This window comes from Pagrus pagrus (assembly GCF_965226575.1).
Source record: "Pagrus pagrus genome assembly, chromosome: 6".
Lineage (NCBI taxonomy): Eukaryota > Metazoa > Chordata > Actinopteri > Spariformes > Sparidae > Pagrus > Pagrus pagrus.
In genome coordinates, this window is record NC_140190.1 from 25,803,178 (window position 1) to 25,823,129 (window position 19,952).

General features: G+C 39.6%; 1 protein-coding gene across 1 annotated transcript in view; it reads right to left on the bottom strand.

The window, feature by feature from the left end:
- Positions 1 to 553: 553 nt before the first annotated feature.
- Positions 554 to 19,952, bottom strand: part of ap1m3 (adaptor related protein complex 1 subunit mu 3) — a 36,860-nt gene continuing 17,461 nt past the window's right edge. Inside the window, exons 6-12 of the mRNA XM_084356177.1 lie at positions 18,444 to 18,570; positions 11,782 to 11,924; positions 9,936 to 10,007; positions 9,508 to 9,666; positions 7,044 to 7,169; positions 5,914 to 5,989; positions 554 to 2,072 (exon numbers count right to left, since the gene is read on the bottom strand). Of these exons, the coding sequence (XP_084212303.1) occupies positions 2,050 to 2,072; positions 5,914 to 5,989; positions 7,044 to 7,169; positions 9,508 to 9,666; positions 9,936 to 10,007; positions 11,782 to 11,924; positions 18,444 to 18,570 (726 nt within the window). The 3' untranslated portion in view covers positions 554 to 2,049. The remainder of the gene's footprint in view (positions 2,073 to 5,913; positions 5,990 to 7,043; positions 7,170 to 9,507; positions 9,667 to 9,935; positions 10,008 to 11,781; positions 11,925 to 18,443; positions 18,571 to 19,952) is intronic.

Below are 19,952 nucleotides of genomic sequence, written 5' to 3' on the forward strand. Positions count from 1 at the left end.
GAGTGCCTGAGACAGATACTATTCACCCCATTACAAGACATCATACTATCAAAATGATTATGAAGCTGATATTTGAAGGTAAAAAAGTTACATAATGTTGCTTTAAGTCTGTAACGAGAATGTGAAATCTGATGGAAATGGTGCCATGTTGCCAGTCTGACCTGATTGCCAGTCAGTTGTTATTTTCCAGGGAGCTTTCGTGCCCTGTGGCAGACGAAACTGCACATTGAAAGTAAGGTTTATAGGGAACCAATCTAAATGCCAGGGGTGTCATTATTCTATAGCCATTACATTGTGAAATAAAACATTTACTTCGTAATGATATTTTCAAGCAAAATCTTGTCTATTGCCGCTTTAATCAAACTGAGTACTTTCCCGGGGTTAAATATCAGGGTTTAAGGGAGCTCAAAGTAGATCTGCCCTAATAGGTCAAATTGTTCTTGTGCTACATTTCTGAGCTGCAAATGTATCACATTATTCATCTATCATACTTTGTTGAAAGAGTCTAGTTATGAACTAGAGACAGAAAACAAAAAACAATAGTATTCCAAAACAAGATACAAAAAATTGTTTATTTCCAAATATATCCCTTTGCTTCCTATTGACAAATAACCATTGATAAATTAATGACAACACATGGAAACACACAAACTCATTAACAATCCTCATTGGTGTCTGAAAAATGTCCCCACACGAGATGATGGAATGATTGTAACAGAAGGTTTTGTACTTAACAGCAGAGATGCAATAAATCGACACAGGACTCTCTTCTGTGCTGCTGGCAGTGCAGCTGAACTGATGTGCTGCAGTGCATGCACAAACTGCTTTGAAGACATATAGGGGCCTGCAGAGGTCGACATATAAAAAAAACAAAAAGAGTCATGGAGAAACAATTACCCCCAACATATTGTCAATATTCTCAGACTCTGAAAATAAATCCCTTCAGGTTATTTTACCTTTGTCCTGCCCACACTCGACTCCACTGTTCTGTCCCTCAGACTCATCCCACAGGGGACCGACTAGTACATTATAAACAACAGATACAAATATGACAAAAGAATTCTGCACTGTGCTCACTCCTTCAGTCTCTGACTCAAAAGCTGCAAGCTGATTTCGAGCACAAGGACAAGCTTACAGGCCCCATGGGAGTGCGTTGAAGGTATTAAGTTACACTACCAACGCCTCTGACAATATTGTGCCTTATTAATCATTGATCTGGTCGCTGGTGTTAGTTTCATTGCACTGGGGATTATCTTCACAGTGCTAAAGGTAAGGATACATAGGCAGTTTTTTAAGGCAATGAACATATAATACAGAGGTTGCAGTGAAACGTATGCCTTCGAGAAAAGTGGAGATTAACAGCCGAGTTAAAATGTGCTGTATATGGATAATAAAGCGGATATTAGGGACAAAACATAGGAGAAATAAAAACCTTTACAGGTAAAGATGCTGACAATGCTAAGATGTGGTGTAGTGGTTTAAATCCTGCATGGAGCAACATGTAAAGAAACAAATCTGATGGTGTTGATGGCAAACTTTAGATTTTGAAAAATCACCCATGCTCAATCTTACGGCCCTTTGAGTAATAAAGTTACCGTATAATGGCATAATATAATCTGTCGCCCTAAAAAAGTTTGTATTTGTAATATTTAAAAGTTTTCTTTTTCTGAAATTAAAAATAACGTCCTCTTTCCCAAATTCTGCTCTAAATTAACCTTGAGGGATATCGCATTAAAAGCGAGGGACACCAGAACCAGACAGTGACACAAAGTCATCAGTTCATTATTCACATATTAAAACGTTTTCCCGCAGTCCTGAGGAACCTTAAAAAAAAAAAAAAATCACAGGTCAGAGGTGATGCAACAGCCTTTCCCGTCCGAGTTGAGAAGAGATGATGTCTTGTTTCCGTTCAGGGCGGGGAAAAATATCATGTGTCCTCCTGCACTTGTCCTCTGCTGTCCAATGCAGACCAGGGAGCCAGAGAAACAGAGAGGGAGGAAGACAGACACAGAGAGAAGATATCCATTCGTCTAGCAGCATCTGTGCCCTTTAGTTTGTCCGGAGCTGGTAATCTGCCAAGAAATGTAACAGCAGAGCATTAACACAGCTTTCTTCCCCTCATCGCCTCAGCACATCACATCACTGCCAATATCTGCCCTGTTAAATCCCTAAACAAGATCAGCACAAATACTAGCTGTAGTGGCAGTCTACTAAATCATATTACCAATATTTAACACGTTGCTCCTTTCTTAGATAGACACGTACCGCTCTGCAGTTCCAGACTTTGAAGCATAAATGTCACATTTAGGCCTATTGCTATAAATATCATTAATATTACAATCTTCGAAGGGCAAATTCTGAATAAAATCTGATTTACTGCGGTATTAAATTGCATATGTGCATCCAGGATTCTCTAATTATTAGATCACACTACAATGCCAAAACTATTTGTGTGTACTTTCCTTCTCAGGCAATTTTTTAGCGATTTGTTACATTTAGTTCCAATCAAAGGAAATGATTATGCAACAGCACACAGTGATATTTTAGACAATAGTGTGTGTCCAACTTTGTGGTTTTGGGAGGCAACTTTCTTTTCTGGGTTTTGTTCCAGAGGAACAGTAAGAAACCCTCACTCAAAATCACATCAACATCCAGTCATAGAACAAAGACTTACTCAACACAAATTTATTCAACATTGTATTTAAGTCAAAACATTTTCAATCTCTAATAACAAGTGGCATGGTGGATACCAATTTGACTTAGAATATGAACAGTAGCATCCAAGATCACATTTATATTTTCAGAAAGACCAATGAATGAAATGCTCAGTGAGAGATTGGATTGAGTTACAGAAGCTGGTGGAACAGACTTTGGCCCAGAGATGACGTCAGGACTTTGGCTCCCTATAAAGAAATGTTTTTCCCAGCTTGTGTTGGAAGAACTTGACTGGCCTGCACAGAGCTCTGACCTCAAGCCCATTCAACGTGGTAGAAACAAACCGGAAAGCAAACTGAGAGCCAGGTGGAGATTCAATGAAAATGTAGTTTGTTCTAGTTTGTTTGTTCTTTTTTTCCATAGTTACGGAGTCATATCACCATTTGAATGCATTTGAAAATGCATCATTGCTCAAATGCACTTCAGTACGTACAACAGTAGGCATGTTTGTTAGTGTTTCTAATATGGTTTCTGTTGTTTTAAATTGTTTAAGAGGTATTCCAATCGTTTTCTATTATTCATGTTTGGCTACCATGTTTTCTATGTTTTATTGACTTTTTGATTTTAATTTGTTTGTTTTTTGCTTCTGTTGTGTTTGCAAGGACACAATGAATATTAGCGGGGTACCTAATCAAAAATCAAGTTCCTTCCACTGCTAGTCCAAGCTATACTCACTACAGTAAAAACAAGCATATATGAGCACTGTACATAAGGTTTATTGCCCAGCAGCCTCTTATTTACGAATGAGTTATCAGGTTATGATAATAAATATGATGTTTTGGTGGCTTTTGCAGCCTTCTAATGACTTTGCACAAGGAAGAAGCACACTCTAAATCCTGGCTGAGGTAACAACAGTGCTCTCAGTCAACAGTGAGGGAGCTTTACTGCTAAAAGCTACTGATTCAGTTAGTGAGAAAGTTGATTCAGTATGATTGTTTCACTTTTAAATATATTGATAAGGATTCATTTGCACATGTACTGAACACCTCTAGAGCCATGACCCAACATCAGCAGCCAAGCTAGAGAGGGCTACGATGTGATTATGAAATGATTATCCATGCATTACGATGCATCAAAATGATTATTTCTATACATTTCTATTTTTTCCCAGTGTCTGACTACTTGCTACTTTTGAAATTGCATTTTTTTAATGATCCAGGATTCAAATAAACATTTGTCATGCATGCATTTACTTCCTGTATCTTTGCTCAGGCTCAGGCATCCACCAAAACTCAAGAAGTAGTCTAGCTTAGAATGTAAACATGACGCTACATTTCACCATCAGGTTGGTTTAGCTGTAATAGAAGTACAGCCGGTCCTACAAGATTGTTACAGGCGTACATAATGTTCAATGTTTTCTGCATAGAGACATAATCATTTAAGAATGCCCAGATACGTTTGGTCAATAATTGTATTGAACAATAACATTTTATAAACATTTATGCTTAGAAACGCTTCATTTTCATTTTAAGGACTTCAACTTAAAGATCCTGCAGCAGTGTGATGCTGCCTGATCACAGTCTGATATCCGTGCTGTCGTCAGTCGTCACTGCTGTACAGTACGGCCGCTAAATGCCTGTTCATCACTCATTAATAAGTCAGCACAGTCAGTCTACAGTATCAAGATATTGTTTAATCAGTGTGAGTGTGTCTGCATGTAGTGCTGACTGAAATGTGATCATCACTGTCTCCCTCTCCCTCCATGTTGCTGATGTAACAGTAAAAGAAAGGTGATATGCCTTCTCTCCAGTCCCCCTAACTTCATCGCTCTTCTTCTCTCGTCTCTCCTCCTCCTCTTTCCTGTCCTGCTCTCTCTACTTTGCGTCCTTGCTGATGTTACAGCAATGCGAGAGTAACCTTGGCATTCGGTGGAGTGCCACCCTGGGAGCCTCCTGGCACTTTGTGGCATCATTCAACCTCCACAGCCCCTGAATCGTACCTGACACATCTATGTAATGGATATGATTGATGTTATAGAGTCAGGTTCTTTCCTGGGGCGTATGGCAGGTATGACACTTTAGGATTTCTGGCCGGTGTCCAGTGAAGGTACTGGGCTTCCATCTCCATATCATTTCCATTTGTCCCCTATTGAAACTAGTGAGCTAGTAAGGAGGATTCTGCTGCAGTCTCATCAATATACTGTAGGTTTAATGTGGCGATATGCAATGATGTGTGATCTGTCCAAAAATCAAGCCTGTGTATAAGGCAGAGATGTAGATTCTTACCCTATTCCAGGTTAAATGTCTAGTTAGCGGGTTTATAAAAGTTCAAAGCTCACAAACACTGAAACATCTCTTCAGGATGTCTCCCTTGGTGTCACCCATGAGTATAACAGATGTGTTGCAGAGGGGTTCATTCCCAGGGCAGCGTTTGAATCTACAGATCCCGGGTGCCACCTTTGCAAACTGCATTCTCTCAACTTTACAGTACCCTGTTTAAATGTGGACAACTGAGACAAGAAGAATTTTATGCCACAAGCTAGCAGGCTTGTAAAGTTTCTACCTTCTGCATCCTGGTGTCAGTCTAAGCCCCTGAGGCCATGACTCATGGTGATAGCACCAGGTAATGGATATGATAGATGTTTTACAGCTGGGTTCACTCCTAGGGCACACACTGAAGAGTGTTGCAGAGAGACTCCTCCTGACACTGCTCTCGCAAGAGAAAACATCACATTTAACCTCGTGCTAACCTACGATTTGCTAATGGGTTTGGACTTTGGACAGAAAACAGCAACAAACTGGAGTTCATAAGTCCAACACAGCGTGGGTACATGATATCTGTTATTAACATTCATCTTCATAAATCATATATTTTATTATGTGTTGTTTTTAAATGTGCTCTACTCTGCAGGGAGATGCCACCGAGCAAAACACACTCACACAGTCCTGATGAGGAAGGCTAGTAGAGTTTTTGAGTGTTCATAAATAATCCTTAAGGATGTTTATCTGAACTTTAACTTTGATTGTAGCTTGGTTTGTTAATTTTTAGAGAAACACTTATTTGGAAGCAGCTTTTCAGGGGATTAAAATTTAACAGGCAGCTGACTTAGTTTTTTAACAACATAGTCCCTGACCTCATGTCACTTCACTCAAAGTATCATCCTGAGTGAGTTCAAAACAGTCAGATGCGGTCAGAAGAGAACTGGCAGCGTGTGTGCTTGTGTCAATTTGTAAGTCTATTTCAGGGTGTTGTTCTCACCTCCACTTTGTGTGATGTAGCGCACCCATGGTAAGGCCTGGTAACCGCTCTTCTCTATGATCTTAAGGTAACGCACCTAGAGAACACAGACATATTAAAGCAACATTATGTAGAAATTGGCAATACAAATCCCAGGTCTGTAACAATTTGTCAGACATAATGTAGGTGCTAACTACAAACAAAACTAATGACGTCATGACAATGTTTGAGATGTTTTGTGTTGAAGTAAACATGTATGTAACGCTGTGATCCTACCCTCTCACTGAAGTTACATAGTGCAGAAACAAGTGATAGCGGGGTGGAGTGGCTGAGACAGAGACACTATTCACCCTATTACAAGACACTGTACCATCAAAATTATTTTGAAGCTGTGATTTTAGGTTAAAAAAAGTTACATAATGTTGCTTTTAATGTAGTTATTTCACTCACTAACACACCCCAACATCTTCTGTAAATCATCAGTATGCTTCAGTGTATATATGGCAGCCCACTAGGAGAGGTAAAACGTCTCTGTCCATTGAAAACTTTAATCCCAATTTGGTTGCTTTGAATTTTTCAACCAAATTGATTCCATCACGGGTTAAGGGAATTCTCCTACTGTACTTCTTAAGCTAAATTAACAGTTTAAAAACACTTAAGATAACCTGAAAGTTGCATTTTACAAAAGAGAAAATGTGTTTTTCTTTTAGAAATACCTAGTTTTCACAAGGTAGGAACAAAATGTGAAATAGGAAAACTGAAGCACCTTAAAGGAACAGGTCGTTTTCGGTCATTATCTACTCACCCCCTTGCCAATTGAAAGACAGGTGAAGTTTTGTCCTCCAAAAATCATTTCTGCAGCTTCACAACAAAACAGCGATGCAGCATTCTCCTATGCCTGACAAGCTTTATGGAGCCATTTAATGTTTTGTCTTTTTCCGGTAGGTTTTTAAACAACAAGTCCCCATCTACTTCAGTTGTTTAGGAGAATGCTGCAACATTGTTTTGCTGTGAAGCTCTAGAAATGTTTTGTAGACTACGAAACTTTCAATGAATAGTTAATGAATGAAAAAAAAAAACCCTAAGAAAAAAACCCCTAAGAAATGGGATTAATGAAAGACTGTGTAATGTGTGTTAATAAAGGGTCTGACCTGAATCCCGGACACAGTGAAATATGGGATCTCAAAGTTAACTGTGATTGGTCTCTTCGCCTCCAACTCTTCACTCTCCACACTGGGAAGCCCAAAGTGCGCCCGCATCATGTACTCCTTACCACCCTACACATGTGAAAACAGAGAAGAGAAAAAGCCACAAAGCTGTTACTGCATGTGGTAACACATTGTATTTTCTAAGCCTTTCAGATAGAACAGTTTAGTTTGTTTGATGAGTTCTGCTCCCAGGTGTGTAACTCCAATTAATACAGGGTTGTTCGGTTCGAAAAACAAAACAAACTCTATATGCGTGGCAACGTGAGACAACTCCCCTGTCATATCAAGGTGAATCAGATATCAATTTATGGGATTTAGCATCTGGCAATCATATTCAGGCTATAAATACAAAAACAACACGTTAATCATTCCTCATACCAGCAAGTGCCAGGTGTTAGGCACTTGCTGGTACGGGGAATGATTGTACTTTGAAGTCAAAGTGGTAACTGATTGGCAGCAAGTAAATAAAAAGCTCCTCAAACTTTAGTTTTAAACGACTACTTCTCTCTAAGATTTATGAGTAAATAGCAACAATCAAAGGTATTATCTTGTCTCAGAAACTAACAGGACTGTGTTGTTTTATCAGTTTCTATAGTCTTATCAGTTTTGAGTGATAGTAGCCTGGGAACAAAAACAACAAACCACTCATCAACCTTTTTTCAAATGCTGCATGTTGTTGTAAGCGACATCATCGTTTTCTAGCCCTGCCCACTATAAACCAGTGACAAGAGCTGACCAAGTGTAGCAACATTCACATTGGTTTGCAGACTATTGTTTTAGATCCTCAAGTTTGCCATTATGGCCATCACCATCTTGTTTTTTTTATGAGCCAGAAGTGACCAAACTTTGGACAAGAGGGCGGAGCTGGGGAAGATATCTTGACTAAGAGCCCGAGGACACACCGTGGTAGTGACAATCACAAGGTAGCCTTGCTCTAAAGCATACCCTGAATTATCATCTATTTTACTCTAAATGGGACCATCATTTACAAATGAACATCATGTTGTGTTGAAGACTTGAAACTACCATAAACTACCTAGACCATAAACTCATGAGCAAACTGTTTCTGAGAGGCCATTAGAAGCAATGCAGGTTTAAAACACTTGCAATGCATTGGTCTCATGTATTAGACCAAGAAGCTCTGTCCATATTTCATTCAGTCAATGTTTGTGAGTGTAGGACCCCATCTATCATATCAAGAAGCTGACTGGGAAAATATGTTTTGAGAACATTTAATAAACTGAAAAATATATATATTAAAAAAAAAAAACTTATTTTCCCCTTGGGATTATAAAGTTGTTGTGAAAATCTTATTATCCATATCCTTGCCTACAGCTGATAAGAAAACTTTTTTTTTTGGGATAACATATCCATTAAATAATAAATATTTAAAAGATGTAAACATGCTTATGAAATAGCTGATGGCAAATAGACTTATTTCTAAAAGTTCTATCCGGGTTGGAGCCAACTGGCCTACAGATGAGTGTGACTATCAGTCTCTTCATCTGTGCGTCCTCGGACTTACATCAAACATTACAAGCTAAGTATGACTTCCTGAGAGAATATGCAGTTTTATAAAGTCCAAAGGTGGACAGTGACAGAGAAAAATGCACTGCAGAGTCGCACACGAGCCGGATAACAATACGTCACCAGTGATGGCAATTCTTAACCCTCCTTGACAGGCTGAAGGTGTAATGAATTACTGAGGAGATATCAGAACCTGACAGATAAAAGGAACCCCGACTGAATTAATGCTCGACGAGTTTTTTAAATTTCCCTTTGAAGAGTTTGGCGACAGCAGAGACTAAAGACAGAATTATGAAGGGAACAGCAGGAAATGAGAGATAAGATGTGATCGTGTGTGTGTGTGTGTGTGTGTGTGTGTGTGCGTAAGAAGGCTGATCATAATATGATAAATAGCTGTTGTCTGATACTTGTCAGAGTCAAGATACAACTTAATTTTTTGACACTGGGGCTTGTACAAGCTTTATGTAGACGTCAGGTATCATCAGTGGTGGAACACGTACGCTGATCTGTAAGTATGTAAGTGTAAGTAAAAGGAGCAATATCACAGCGAAGAAGTACTCTGTTGTACAAATGAAAGTCCTGCATTCAAAAAAGTAAGTATAGTTAGAGTAGAGTAGTTTTTTTCTCAACATGGTAAGTTTTTCCTCAGTCGAATCGAGGGTCTAAGGACAGAGGATGTCATTCGCTGTACAGATTGTAAAGCCCACTGAGGTGATTGTGATTTTGGGCTGTATAAATAAAATAGATTTGATTTTGATTTGACATCATACTAAAACTGCCCTGCCTTTAAAGCCTGATAGTGTTAGAATAATAGTGCTGTTAATCAACATGCACTAAATGTATGACAGGTTATGAACTGTGGTATGTTGTTGACACTAACAGGGAAAGACTTGATGTTCCACTGCACCACGCTCTTCTCGGGCACCCACTTGGTGCTGCCTGTGCTGGTCTTGAACTTGGGTGAGTCAGCATCGCTAGGCACTGGCACCAGAATGGACACATTGTTGGCAGTGGACCGGCTCTTGAACTGACTCCGAGCCTGCGGAAGGTGACAGAGGACAGAGTTCAAATGTCATGAGAGCCCTGAGCAAGCACATCCAAATTCAAATCAAGGAGGTCTTTGTGACTTTATGCGCAACGCAGCTTGTTATTCTGAGTCTGTGTGGCCGTGACTGCCTCAAACAGATGGTAAGCGGTAATCCACCTGAGAAGTGCGTGTCATAAATACTAAATAAGTTTCAGTGAAGGGACCAGATGAGTGGATAAGGACATGGTGTGTGTGTGCGTTTGTGTGTCACTCATCATTACCTTCACCTTGATCTCCACACGGCTGTGAGAGAACTTCTCAATCACGCTCTCGATCCATATGAGAGGCTTCACCTGTCAGACAGAGCGAGGGAGTGGACAAGGTCAGAGGGGCGAGCGCTGAGCTGGACTGCATCGCTACGACAACACATCACCGGAGTGACACAGTGGAAAGGACAGAGAGAGATTGTGTTTGTACAAGGGAGACAATAACTGTTAAGAAGACTCGCAGGCACACAAACACCACTCAAGTATCCTTGGACAGCATGTATACAAGTATGTGAGGATGAGTGGCAAAATGTAACTAGGAGCTTAACTGAACAGCTACTTATCTTAAATCATACTAGTTGTCATTGTACCTGGATGTATTTTAACAGTCATATTGTTGATTTTTTAGTGTTACAGTTAAATGTAGTTAATTGATTGTGTTTTGTGTCTTACATTACAGTTAATTCATGTGATTCATATGTTTTTCTCCGTTATTCTAGAAACCACACACACCAAGTGTAAACCTAATCAACCCTCTAGTAAAGATTATCACTGACACTATTATCACTACTACTACAATTACTACCTGATGGACTGGTAGATGAAAAAAATACACCGGCAAAGAATATTTTATTATCAGAGGTATTTAAATATCAAAAAATGCCGCTGGAAAACAAAGGACCACAGAGGTACTTGTTCCTCTGTTGTACAAGAATCTTGTTGAGATTGCTGATTACAATTAGCTAAGATTTTTTTCCTGCCTATGTAGACATGAATGGGATTTTAATGATTTTAGTCTGCACAGGCCAAGCACTGTGCCGTACAAAGCAATGTTGGTTTCAAGACACGAACAGCCCCAGCCCAATTTGACCCCTGATTACTACAAACAATCTCTAACATCTCATACTGCTATCACAGCTTAAACAATGTATTTCGTAAAACTACTATTACTGTTAATACTTAATAATAGTAATAATAATAATACATTAGACTTACATAGCACTTTTCTAGCTACTCAGAGATGCTTTACAAAAGCAACAACAAAACAAAAAAGAACAGTAATCCATGATTACTTCAGCTATTACAGTTACTTACATGTTTACTACCATATTTACTACAGTGTAGCAACACAGTAAAAGAAACCTCCTGCGGATATGGGATATTCAGAGGCAGAAAATATAGACTGTGAGTCGGGTCAAGTTTTTTTGCAGCTAAACAAAAAACTGAGTCATTTATGGCAATAACAATAAGTATAAGACTATAATACATTTCACACAGTACACTTCACTGGAAGAGAATTATAAAAAAAATAACACAGAACACAGTGCACAATTTAAAATATGTGCATACTGTGAATTACATTTGCTTGTTTGTCAACTTTTGGTATTTTAATTGTGTATACTGTATATTTAGATTGTACATTGTATATTACATATATCCTGTGTTGTTATAATTGCTCAGGATATTTTGTCAAATCTGTGTCTATGTGCTCGTTAGTGCATTTATAGAGGACCTCTGTCTTTTAACCAAAACGTGTATGACAACATGAATTCCCCTTTGTGGGATGATAAAGTTGACCTTGACCTCGACTTATAAGTCAATACCACTATATTAGATTGCGTTAATTGTTTGTGATAAGCCAATATATACCAACTTTTCAGTTAGACTCCTGTCACATGTTTTGCCCTTGAATGTGTGATCACATGCACATTGGAAGATGAGAAAAAAAAGAAAGGACATTCTCGGCTGCATGATTCGTGTATACACCTTACTGTGAGACAAATAGGAAGTGTGTTGTTGGTGTGTTGGTGGCTTGAATGTGTGGGTTGAAGAGAGATATTTGCCGGCGTGTCCTACTCACTGTAGTGTTGAGGCGGTAGGACATGAGCTCGCTCTCGCCGTCGGGGGGAATGAAAGAGATGGTGCGGTCGTTCTCGAAGCGTGACAGACGGACACACTGATGAAACTTCACATCCTCCAGCTCCACCGTCTTACTCTTCTCTCCTGACACACACACATAAACAACACACAAACAAAACACACACAGAAATACACAGAAAAGATTGAGAGCCTTCCAGGCAGCCTTGGGGAAATCAAGGTCAAGGTAATGATGACTGACAAACATTCACTCACGCACGCACACACACTGTACGCTCAGTGTGCTACCAAATCCATCTGCCCTCTTGTTGTCCCCCACTGAACAGTTATTCAGCTGCCACGCACAAACACGTACACACACGCACGCACACACTGTCTGCTTTCAAAACCTGCTGCCATCATCTTCTCTCCCAATGAAGCCCATTCAGCTGCCTCACAAATACATCTACACCTGCACTCACACGAACAAGTAGATAAATATTGCACGATCAGCCAGGAAAAACACTTCAGACAGAAACACACACAAGATGTTTTATTACTCTGCAAAAAAAAAGAAAAGCTTCTGATTTATTTTCTGTGAAATTAATCCTACACTAATATAGGTCTTTTGTTATGGTCTTATTTTGTGAAATACACCTACATGGAAGTCTTGTTGCCAATGGGAGATGTCACACCGTTTTTCCTACTACATCATTAGTACTGTGACTGCTTCAGTAAACAACCATTTATGTCAGCCGAGGTGTTATTAAACCTGCCAGACAAAAGAGTCAGTAGGAATATTAGAGGTATTAATTCTTCGTCTATAAAATAACAGAAAAAAATCATAATATCCCGACTGAACATGGTTATGAGATATTACGTTTGCTATATCTTACTGTTATTATTATTAATATAATTATTATTATTACTGATCAAAAACATATTGTAAAGAGAAGCTGGGTGACGCTTTATATTAAGATCATTGTAATAACTTTTAATTAATAGGTAAAAAAAAGGCCCTTATAAGACTTATAAGATGCTTATTAATATTAATAACAATGTGTTGAAAATAGCATCATAAACAAGTTCATTGTTAGATTATATATAGAAATGTATAATCACTGATAAGAACATTTTTAACAGTTTAATAAAGCCTTGTGAGTTGTTTTATAATATTATAATGGCATAACAAAATAAATAAAAACTAGGTTTAACTAACTTATTAATTATGTTATTGTAAGACCTTTACAAAACATACTTCATTATGCATTTATCAGCAGTTAACTATACAGTTATTAATAGTTAAAGCTATGGTCTACGATTTGAAAGATTTGTTATTATTATTAACATCATTTAGATGGTGGTTATGACCCAATAGTACCACCTACACAATGTGGAGAGTAAAAGGAACCAAAAAAATCCATTCTCTCTAGTGTCTGTAAAACTGAAAAGAAATGGACCAATAGGAACCATCCGGCCCGGGTGGCTCCTATTGGATCAATTTTCCGATCCAATCCTCGCTCACTCTCCTGCTCCTGCTCACGTCTGGTCCCGACCTACTTCCGCATTTGAAACTACAAGCGACAAGAGGTTTGTTTTGCTCTGAGCAGTTCAGCTGCCTCTGCTTGCCCCACCGACAAAGAGTCAAAGAAAGAAAGTCTGTCACTGAAAAGACACAAAGCGAGATGTGAAACAAAGAGGGCTCAAACCGAATAAACATCGGGTCATCGTTTGAACGGTGGCGAAAGGTCCGTGAAGATATGGACCCGGTGCTGATACAGCGGCGTTTCTGTTGAGCAGGTAACCTTCGTCTCTATTGTGGATGTTGTGACACAGATACAGATAACTTTCATGCTGATGCTGCTGATGACTGTGAAAGCTGCCGTTAGTTTGTTTCTGTTATTAGACGGTGTCTGTCTCCGCAGTGTTGTCAACACTTGTTTACTTGTTTGACGGAGACGTTAGCCTCTATGCTAGCATTGTAAGCTAACAACAAGTCTGAGTAGCACCGAACAGCAGCTGGGACACACACAGGTTTGTTTTTCAGCCACAATGTGGAGGCGATCGTTGTGATGAAAGCTGACGGCAGCATCTGTTAGTCTCTTGGCCCGCAGTAACTTTTAGAAGTGGCTAACTTAGCTGTTGTAACTGATTACCTAGCTGTAAGGTAACGTAGCTGTAGCATGCTAATGACGTTACGCTAGCTTGGCTGTGGAGCTTAGCTGTGGACATTGTAATGACTTACAAGATTTACGTGAGTTTCAACGTGCATTGTAATAACTTTATCTGTGAATCCGACATCGTTACTCCGCATTCAAAGCTGGGCTGTATTTGGTTTCTGCCGGCTCGTTGCTCTTGGTGCTTGTTGCGGGACGTATAAAGTTCGTTGAAGAGAAAAAAAAAAAAAAAAAAAAGCTTGTTGCGGGAGGTATAAAGTTCGTTGATGAGAAAAAAAAAAAAAGCTTGTCGCGGGACTCCGAGGGGAGAGCGAGGAGGGGAGGAGTTAAGGAGCACAGAGGGGAGGGGTGTGTGTGGGGGGGATGCTTTTTTCAAACCTTTCTCAGATCGTAGACCAGAGCTTTAACTATGCTATTTGCAGATACCAGATGCAAAGCGTGAATATGCATTATTAAAACTAGTGCAGTGCTCATCCAAAACATGTTTGGCACAGATTATCTGGTAATGTGAGGAGTTTACAGAGCCAGTCTTAAACTTCCTGAACCCCTCACAGACACATCTGGGCCGCCCCCCAAAACTTCAAACATTAATATTATGACTTCAAATCTGAATGATTACATCTGTATTTTCTGAGCCAGACCACAACAACCAGCAAGAGAGGCATCCTGGAGCAGCTGAATGGTAAACGTTCTAGCCCTTGAGGCATTAACTAGTATGCTACTGCTGACGGAAACGTGAAATCTCACTTCAACTTATCGCTGAAGAAAAGAAAACTTGCGTTGACCACGTCTCCCCATTCACACAGACTTCTGTTTTTTCTCACTGCAATGCGCTACTACAGCAAGTTGTTGCACCACGCTAATCTCCATTTTGTTTACATCTGTTTCCCCATGAGATAATGTGAGCCCAGCGTCAGTCTGCAGGGACATGAAGCCCAGAGCGGTGTTCTCTGTTTACTCAAAATGTTTTAATATTGAGCATGCCATGTGTCCAAATTGTACCAAATCCACACTGCACTTCCCTGGGTCCTCAGCAACAAACCTGCCAAGCGTGAAATTTGGATGAATGGTTCCTGAGATATGCAAAGTACATCCAGACAGACAGAGATTCCTTGTTTTTTAGCTAGATAAAGCATTAAAGCTGAAACAAGTGAGTATGTAGCATTTTTGCTTGATAACTATGAGTTTGTTGTTGATTAATTCTCTGTGAATCGATTAATCGAAAAAGCATTAGAGTATATTTACCAAAAGGACTACTAATATATAGTTGGTGCTCTATCCTTTATCTAACCTATATCTCTAAAACCGTATTGGAGTACTACAGAGGCCGCTATAGACAAAAATCTCTGCTGTGTCAGGTTGATAATTATCTTCGTGAAACAAAACTAGACTTTCCCAGACTATTCCTCTCGAGGGTGTAGCAACAGGCAGATAAAAGAGCAAACTCCTCAATGGTGGCATCTGTAGCCTGCTGGAGAGGGCCGATGTTCTCCCCATCTGTGGTTAATGGAGGGTGCTGAGCGGTGGAAAACTGCTCTAATGACAGTGGGCCTGTGGACCCTCAACCAAATCCCCCATTCAAAAATCAACTAAAGCCTCACCTGCTCTGAATGCAACCATGGACCAGCACTGAGACCAGTCTGAGAGAATATGTGTGTGTGTGTGTGTGTGTGTGTACACTTGTGTGTATTTGCGTAAGCAGCTTCCCTGTTCATTGTTCTCTCTCTTGAGTGTGTGTACGTGTGTAGATTTATGCATGTTTGCCTGCTGCTTGCTCGTTTCTCAATTGATTTTGCTTCTCTGGGTGTGTGTGTGTGTGTGTGTGTGTGCGACATTTCCTCATGCATGAATGGCGACTGGCTGAGGTTAAGTCTAAGGAGAGCACAACACCTTTACAAGTAAAGCAGGGAAGCCCTTTAAAATGTCCCCTCTCTCTCTATTTCTGTTTGTTTCTATGTCAACACACACACGCGCACACACACACACACACACACACACACACACGAGCACACAGACTTGCGATGCAGCATTATCAAGAAGACAAGAAACAAAGGTCATATGGGACACTCTCCATCACTGCTAGGACCTCAGGGGCCAAAGGAAGTGATAGGTGTGTGCGTGTGCATGTCAGGTGAGGATTGAAGATGCAGCAGTGTCCCGTGTGATCACCTTTAAAGCTGCTCTCACCTGTTTCTGTGCTTTTAATACACAGCAGCAGACAGGAGGAACCTTATCTGTTTTCTGTCTGCTGTCGCACAGTAGAAAACGAGACAGAGGGGAATGGGGAACAGGGTTTTTATAATGACGTTTGGTAAATGTTTCTGTCCAAAGCCTTTTACAGTGCTGTGATATCACTGAGAAAGAAGGCCGAAAAGACAATTACCAAAGGCATTTAAAGGTTCAAAGGACAGGATGCAACTTACTTCACTGTACTTTCTCAAAAGAAAATTTACCTACAGCTCTTAAGTCATGTTTGAAGAAAAAACGCTTTGTATTTATTGGTTCTGTCTTCTCAAATGTGAAGACATGATGCGATAGTACAACTGGAAATATCTGCATTTTGGATTGTCAGTTTGACAAAGAAATAATAAATTGGAGATGTCACCTTGGGCATTAATTATATCTGAGACAATTAATTGGAAAACAATCTGCAGATTAATTGATGATTGAAATGATTGTTAGTCTACAAATGTTCTCATACAGGCTGGGAGTCTTTCAAAAATCACCCTGTGGGGAAAAAACAAACCAAACATTCAACAACCAACTCTGATAAGTAATGATTATTCATTTTAGGGACATTGTGAGCAGGTGGAGTCACTCAACTGTTACACATGGCCAGATACTTTAAAAAACAAATTTGTCTTGACTGAATGATGTTTCAAAAAAATGCTTTTTGTTTACTCCAATTTCATGCATCAGTTCTTCATTAGAACATATTCTCGATGTAACTTGTGTATTTCTCTCAGTTCCCTTTAGTCACCATTCTGGACTTCTGCCAGCAGAGGGCAGTGTTAAATGATTTATAGTCCTCATATTCTGGCTGCATCCAGCTGTGATAAAAAGTGCAGATCACGCAGATATGATAAACACCAAATTACTGCAAAATGATATGTAAAAAACTGCTGAGGATGAGAGTGCAAGCCCATTTTCATATTTGTATAAACAGTCAGTGGGTGTGTGTTGCTGTATCTGTCAGTGTGTTTGTTTGATCATTATTTTCTGATCGTTTTCTTTCTGAGGAAATGTTATTTCCCAGACTGCAACACACAGCAGGGGGATTGTGGGCTGCAGATACAGGATATACACAGACCCTCACCTTTCATCTGCAGGGCTGTAGCCTGGGGTGAGGATTAACTCAGAAGCAAAGAGGCTAGACAGTGATGGAGCCTTTCCCCTTCAGTAAGGAGCGGCAGGGGGGAAGAGATGGAGGCGAAAGAGAAGAAGGAAAAGAGGCAGAGGGAGGAGAGGGTGCAGGAACAGACAAGGGGAGATAGAGCAGTGGGACACATTAATGGGAAAAATTGGGAAAGTAGGAGGAGAGGAAAAGGAAGATAGGGAAGGATGAAAGCTAAGCTGAGTGTGGGATTTGTAGACTGAGGGGTTTAGTCAGAACGAGGAGGAGAAGGTGGAGTGTGTGGGTGAGTTCAAGGAGTGGAGACTGAATAGTCAAGTGCTCGACCATCAACCAGCAGCATATTTACATATTTACTATTTGTTTTTGCTATTCAAGCATTATTCTCGCAAATTTATGAAGCAAATGTACGTTCAGGGTGAATCATTATATATATAAATATAAAATATAATAAAACATCCACTGTTGGGAGTTTACAAGTTCACGATCAAAAATGTTGAATCCTGGCCCTGTGAGATAAAGAAATCAGAGAGAAATCTTATATTCAAATAATCAAATATTCTTCTCACATGTCACGCACAGTTTGTCACTGTCAGCTCAGTGTGTGAACCAGAGTGTACAAAGTCAGTCTGACGGAGAAGGCAGACTATGAGATGAACTTATGAACCCTACCTGATAGCAGATACAAGTATTAAATACTATACATGAAAACTTGACACACAATTACTGTGAATAAAGACATGAAACCTGAATTGAAATACCAGGATCACTTGGTGAATAACAACAAAATCAACGTATATAAAAAGGACACATTTGAGACTTGACTTGAACTTGTAGTGCAGATAAACAGCCAGCGGAGCTCATCTGACAGAGCTGTCCAAAAAAGTTTGGGAACCCCTGACCTAAGTAAAGGCCGACATACACCAGCAACATCTAAAACAACATCAATACACAAACTTCTCCACTTCAGACAAACATAAAACACATTTTTGAATATCCAGTGTTTCTACTAAATTGAAAATTCACATTAAAAAAGGGTGAATAAAGATCCACCCACTTTCTATGTGACTGTACTGCTTCATCAACACAATTAAGACATGTATAACTACAGACCTTGAGACTGACTCGGTTACTCACTGCCTGTAATTTCAAAGAGCACTTTGTCATTGAGGCCCAGTCTGAGTTCAGGCATCCCTGACAGGACCACTTTGAGCTTGATGGTGCCCACTATTTCACTCCGTAGGACGCTGCCATTGGCATTCACCTATAGACAGAAGAGCAAAGCATTATATTAAACATGAAGTATTCATTTAAAGTCAGATCTGCTCAAAGTTCACCTGGAAGTAAACTAGCTTTACTGTTCGCAAACATGAATGTGCACTTTAGGTTGCCTTATTTATATAGTGATACTCTACAGTAAGACTTCTCCTCATAAACTGGGGGAAAAAACAAACCAACAGATACCCAGATCAGACTGAAAAGCTCTCAGCATGCAGTGCAAGAAATATAAGCAAGGCATTGATGTGAAAGAGGGTAAAGAAATTCTGAAAACATTAAATACAGTCCCCAGCCACAGAAAAGGACATGGCGACTGCTGCTCTCCAGAAGCCTTTCAGTTTCCCTTTACCTCAAAAAAACCTGCAAACCTGTTGTCCTTGAGGCTTCGAGGACATGAAATTTCAGAGGAAAGTCACTTTCTCCCTTTAAGTTCAAGAGAAACATCATGTTCATGTATATAAAACTGTTCTGTTTCTGTAGCTGCAGGAAATCTGATCTCTTGTCTCATTTCCTTAGTTAGAAATACAACACTTCCTCTAAATTGGTTTCTCATGTAGCCTGATAATGTCACATTAGCACACATTGATCAGTGAGTATTACTTTGAGTGTAGTATAGCTGACAGAATAAGATCAGTGGGAGGCAAAACTGCATCTATAATTATCTGAGTCAATCACCTATATTTCATGTAATAATGTGATGTTTATCATGTGACGTTTGTTTAGCAAAGCTGTAAACGTTGTATAGTCGCATCACTTGTTGAGAATTCAGTCTGACTTGCAGAAAAATGATGGACCTTTGAGTTATACAACTGTATACAGTAGGTCACTCCTGGCTGCACACAATGAAGAAACAAATATGACAAAATATTGTGTTGAAGAAGAATGGACGATTGTTGATATCAGAGAGCGTTTCCTTCACAATTCAATTCAAGGAAAGAGAGCCACTGTTTGGAGGAGTCAAAACAAACCAGACTTTTGAAGTTTTGAGAGACAATTTTAGCAGTGACGCACCTACAGGGCCTCAAGGAAACACTCAACCCATCTATTCTGAACAGAGCTGTTAATTAAAACTGATACTCATCTTACACTGGATGACACTGGACGAGTCTCTCATATTTTTTTCAGAGTTCATGTTAAGTGTCTGCTGTGTATCTACAGTAAACTGTTTTGTCTTGCTTCTTGTGACATATTTTTGAAAACCAACAAATACAATCAACAACAAAAGAGAGCTCTTCAAAAACAATAGTTGTATCACAATGGTGGCAGTTTCACAGGCCTGTTGTGTTATGAATCTGTGCTGCCCAGGCTGAAAGCAACACACTGGGAGCAGATGAACTCTTTAGGCTTATGTTGTTTACCTTGCTCAGA